At 37.1% G+C, this 4,979-nt stretch overlaps 1 protein-coding gene across 13 annotated transcripts in view; it reads right to left on the bottom strand.

Moving 5' to 3' along the window:
- Positions 1–390: 390 nt before the first annotated feature.
- Positions 391–4,979, bottom strand: part of PPIP5K2 (diphosphoinositol pentakisphosphate kinase 2) — a 120,909-nt gene continuing 116,320 nt past the window's right edge. For all 13 annotated transcript variants that reach the window (XM_019517221.1, XM_019517220.1, XM_019517219.1 and 10 more), the window contains one exon: positions 391–2,178. In XM_019517221.1, the coding sequence (XP_019372766.1) occupies positions 2,072–2,178 (107 nt within the window). In that variant the 3' untranslated portion in view covers positions 391–2,071. The remainder of the gene's footprint in view (positions 2,179–4,979) is intronic.

The following is a 4,979-nucleotide window of genomic DNA, read 5'->3' as shown; positions in this document are numbered from 1 at the left end:
TTTGAAGCAAAGCCTATGGCTGGGGCATCTGGCTTCTTCCCCCAACCCACATATAGGCACAAAGGCTATGCTCACAGAAATCAACAGGGCTCTACATTGATGCAGCTGCCTGTGCGCATGGAATGAACTATAGAAACACGTGTGTTTGGAGGAGGGAGTAAAAAGAGGTACTGCCTGTTTTCTTATCCTCATTGAAAAGCCTTGCTTTGGACTGCACAACTCTATTTTTAGAGATGCATTATTGGTTTAACTGGTATAGTGCTTTTACATAGGATTAGAAAAGAATGATGTAAAGCTACTGACAGTCAAATACTATCAAATTCCTAGAAGAGAGAGCCAAAGACTCCATAAAATTACCACTGACCTTGTTTTTATTTAGGAGCGCATCAAGTTTTGTTTTTTTTTTAATACCAGAGCTTTGGTTGACTGGAATGATATGCACACTTACATTTTAACAGAATTAAAAAAAGAAACAGTAAACATTAACATGTACATTCAGTTATGTGCAAGAAATAGGGTCCACATTACATGTTTATGATACAAGAAATTAACTGGTTTGAGCATACAACTGAACACTTCAGGTTTTTGGTATCATTTACTCTGCACTTAATAGAACCATTTTTTAGAAGTCATTTCACTTGTGACCCACTTAAATCTGCACAGACTTTGTCGTAAGATCACAAGGTATTCAAAATTGCTGGTAAGTGTTAAGAGCTTTCTTTTCCTTAAAAACATTTCTTTGAAACAATATGTCTTGCCATTTAAATTAGAAAAATATCAATTTTAATGCAGTTTATAAAGCCATTATTAACCATTCAGCCGTCTGAACATATGGGCAAAATGATACATTAATTTGGGACATTTATGAATGTTTAAAAATTCTTCATGCCACAGACGAAATGAAAACTGGCTGAGCCTGGATGATTACTTCATAGAACCCGAGTCCACAGTTTGAGTCCTGCTGACAAAAGCTGACGGAGTGAAAGTGATATGAACCAAACAGAACATGCTAAAACCAGTGTATTCAGATTATCTTTCTAAAGTTAAACTTTTAGTTCCAGGAGTATTGCAGTTTCTCTCCTTAGTCTGAAACAGTGGTAGTAGAACCACTGCATAATGATGGGGTAATAAGTTATCCTAGAAACCGTAAATAATCAGGCCAGATGTAATCATACTTCCTTTTAAAGAAAACTGCTTTTTCTGTCTTTCTTTTTTAAGTCAGCAGTTTGTTAGTAACTTTTTACAAACCTATGATAAGGCAAATAAAGCCATCTTTTTTAGTAAACAAAAATTCTTAGGATAAGAAAATATATAAAATGATTTTTTTCTGTCGGAGGATATACAGATATCTACTCGTATATAAGCACATACTAAACCACAAAAGAAAAAGGTATATTTGAATGTTACAGGTCTGATGTAAAACACAGAACACAGCAAGGAGATTCAAACTGAAAAGACGACAACTTCATTCACCCCATTGTTCCTAGTTATTTCAGCATATATGATACAAAATCATTCAAATGCCAAAAGCACCTGTTTTACCTCAAACAGGCAAAGTGATTTCTTTGGAATTGTATTTAAATAAAAATTGCTCCTAGCCAAGATCATGTATGTCAAATTTCAGCCCAAGACAAAAAAGTTCACAGCTAGATTATAACCCCTTAAAATAGGAGTTCAGAATGATAGACAACTCTTCATTATAGTGACTCTAACAGAGCCACTATAATACATACCATTGGGATGAGACTTCTTGTCTGTTTATACTTTTATACACATATACAGTAAACTAAGACACTGAAAAGGCAGCTTAAAAAAAGGTGTGCAATTCACTCAACTGCTGAGCAAATCTCTTTGCCACAAATATTTTAGAAAATGAGAAGAGACTTTTTACTTGAATATATACAAAGTGTGCACTAGTTACGAGTCTTTAATTTACATACAGGCAAGTGCACTGACACAGATAGTAACATGAATGGCTTTTGAAAGCTAGGTCACAATTAAATGAGCTTTTCTATCACTGAATGTACACTGAAGGAGATTTTTAAAAGGAAGAAGTTTTGTCTGCCGTGCTTCATTTCTTCGTAGGAAGGGTTGCACTAGCATGTTTTGCATCATCATGGGGGCTTTCTTCATGAGATGGTTTAACTTTAGACACACAACTGGAGGTCTCACTGGTAGCTACACAGAAGCAAACAAGGAAAAAAAACCCCCTCCTGATTAAATGGATTTTTGTTTTGTGTGGTGTTGCAACTGATATTAAGACTGATGCAAAAGGAACTGAAGTGTCCCAATATAGTCATTAAATAACTCAAGCTAAATAAGTTACTTTTGTAAAGTTGAGAATCATAATTACACCTGCATTAATAGTGAGAAATTCACACTACTTAAATTCATTACTTGGCTATTACAGGAAAAAAATAACCCATCACTGGTAACTTTATGTGGATTCCCAAAATTACTGAAAAGTTGGCCAAACAGCAGAGGGTCACATTTTTATAAAACAGAAATATCCCAACTGATCTGAAAGCTACTGAAAGCAGATAGTTCTCCAGAGTTATCTGGAGGTCAAAGCCAGTAAAGAAAAAGATAAAAAAGTTTGAGAACTTGTAAAAGAAAAGGGCTTTTCCATTTGCACATGCCCTTCTTCTACACAGTTCATTTGTAAATAGATTTGTATATACTTAGCCAAATAACTTGAATATGCTATAGAAAATTTTCTGGTACAAAACAAAGGATAGATAAGACAATTTAAATTTGGTATTTCTTTTTAAAAAAGTTAAATTTAAATAAGTGACAATTTTTTCAACCTTTTATTAGATGTAACGAGTTATTACATGCTGTTCAGACAAAGAGAAAAGCAGCTTGGATTCATGCACTGTTCTACAGGCCTTGTGGTAAATAAATTTCAACTTAAAGTTCAAATATTGGATCTCATAAGGAGCTTTATATAGTATTTTCAGAGATGTTTTAGCTGTTTCAGTGCTAAAAAAAAGTCAGGTTCCTTTCAAGCAAGAAGCAAAAATAGTCTCCAAACAGACAATTAGAGAGAACAGAAAATGAAAACTTAAAAATACCTTAAATCTAAGGAATCCAGATGCAAACAGAAAACAGACTGCAATAGGTAGTGAGAAAAAAAACAAGGTAACATCTTGAAAAACAAGATGCCTTATGTTTACTAAAATAATAAGGTATATTATGGGGGAAGCAATAGGAACCAAAATAATCAATTCCACAGTGTTAAATAAGGACAGAAAAGTCTGAGGACACTTCCACTAGGGAATTCTGTAAGAGATACCACATTTACCTAAATCCAAGACAACTTCAAATTTAAGTTGACCACCCCCCACAATAATTAGTCTAGACATGGAAAATTTATAAATTTGTTATAATTTTTCCCTGTATAGAATCTAACTATTGGAAGGGTCTCTTAAATTCATGCACCCCACCACTGCTCCAGGAGGGGAGGTGGTGGGAGAGAATCAAGTGGCTTGACCTCTACCCCTTGTCCTCTGCCACTTGCACCCCTACTACTTGCCTCCTCCTTGCCTAGCCCTCCCCAGCCCCTGACCCTCCCTTCAGTGCCCACCCTGCTTTACCTACTCCCTACCACTTCTGCCACATTTACTGCTGTCTCTTGACCACTAGCCTCCCACTGTTTAACCTCCATGACTCTGGTTCAGGCTCTGGCCCAGAGAATGGAGCACATGGTGGTTCCAGTCCTGGCCCTGCCATGCAGCAGCACCTGCAGTGGCAGCTCATCCAGGACTAGAGTTTCCTGCACTGGCATTACTGCTGCATGGCTGGGCAAGAGCTGGCGTAACCATGTGCTCTGCGTCCCAAGCCAGAGCAGGGCCAGAGCCCAAGCCATAGAGGACAACTGCTGGTGGCGTGTGAGGGGTGTTGCAAAGGGAAAGTGACAAGAGGAGCTGAAGCCACTACCTGCCCCCAACTCCAACCCCAGGTCAGGACTGGAGCTGTAACTGCAGCAGCCACCTGGCCCCTCCCCTGTACTTGAATTAGAGGGGTTTCCCCACCCCTGTTATAATGGGGAAAAATGTTTTGGATCAAGCACATACAGTAAGTCAAAGTTTAGCAGCAGTCTTTTTTTTATAAATACATATAGAGAAGATCATTCTGCTTCTCTTAATCTCTTGGACAGACAAAGTTGGAAACTCTTTCAGATGGCCACAACTTGAACACCCCAAGGCTGAGTATCGACAGCATCCAAACATCTGATCAGATAGTTATTGAAATAGTTCTCTTGAAGACATGAGAACAAGAGAGTCAAGGCTAGAAAGAATTAAAAAAAAGATGAATTTTGAAAGGATTTCAATCTGTTCTAAAGGAAAAAATAATACAATTCTGGATTGGGAGAAGGGTTGCTTTTTCTTTAAGCTAGACCAGAGCTTGTGGAAAGAGTGATACCACAAGAATGTCTGTATGGACAACTATAAAAATGTTTAAGGTAGAATGAACCACCATCTTTAAAAAAGCAGTATGATATGCAGCCATACCATATTGTATTTGTACAATTTGCTTGTAAAATGTCACCACAATCTAAGCCTAACTCTACTAGATTAAGTTTGCCATTAGGAAAAATGGCTTCACTTGCAAGAAACCTGAGATCAAACTTATGGTTCAACTAAAGAGATCAAACTAATATATTATGACAGGTCTCATGGACTTTATGAGGGACAGAGAAAACAGTCAAGATCCAGAAATGGTTTACTTGGTAGTTGTATTAAAGTAAGTGTTTCATATGCCTTTCCCCAAAGATACAGTACATCTGATTTAATTGGTAAAAAAAGAAACATTCCATTTAAATCAATATTACCTGTTAAATCTATGTGTAGCGCAGAGTGAAAAACTAAAGCCGATATGCCCTGTAGAAGACGGGGGACGCTCCTAAGAACAGAGCTATCATAAGCCATATCTATTAGTAGCCTGGAGAATGACAACATATGTTCTTGTAGGAAATG

This window comes from Gavialis gangeticus, unplaced genomic scaffold, assembly GCF_001723915.1.
Source record: "Gavialis gangeticus isolate Ggan-Ray unplaced genomic scaffold, GavGan_comp1, whole genome shotgun sequence".
In the NCBI taxonomy this organism is placed as follows: domain Eukaryota; kingdom Metazoa; phylum Chordata; order Crocodylia; family Gavialidae; genus Gavialis; species Gavialis gangeticus.
Note: the sequence above shows the minus strand (reverse complement) of the source record. Positions and strands in the feature narration are given on the sequence as shown.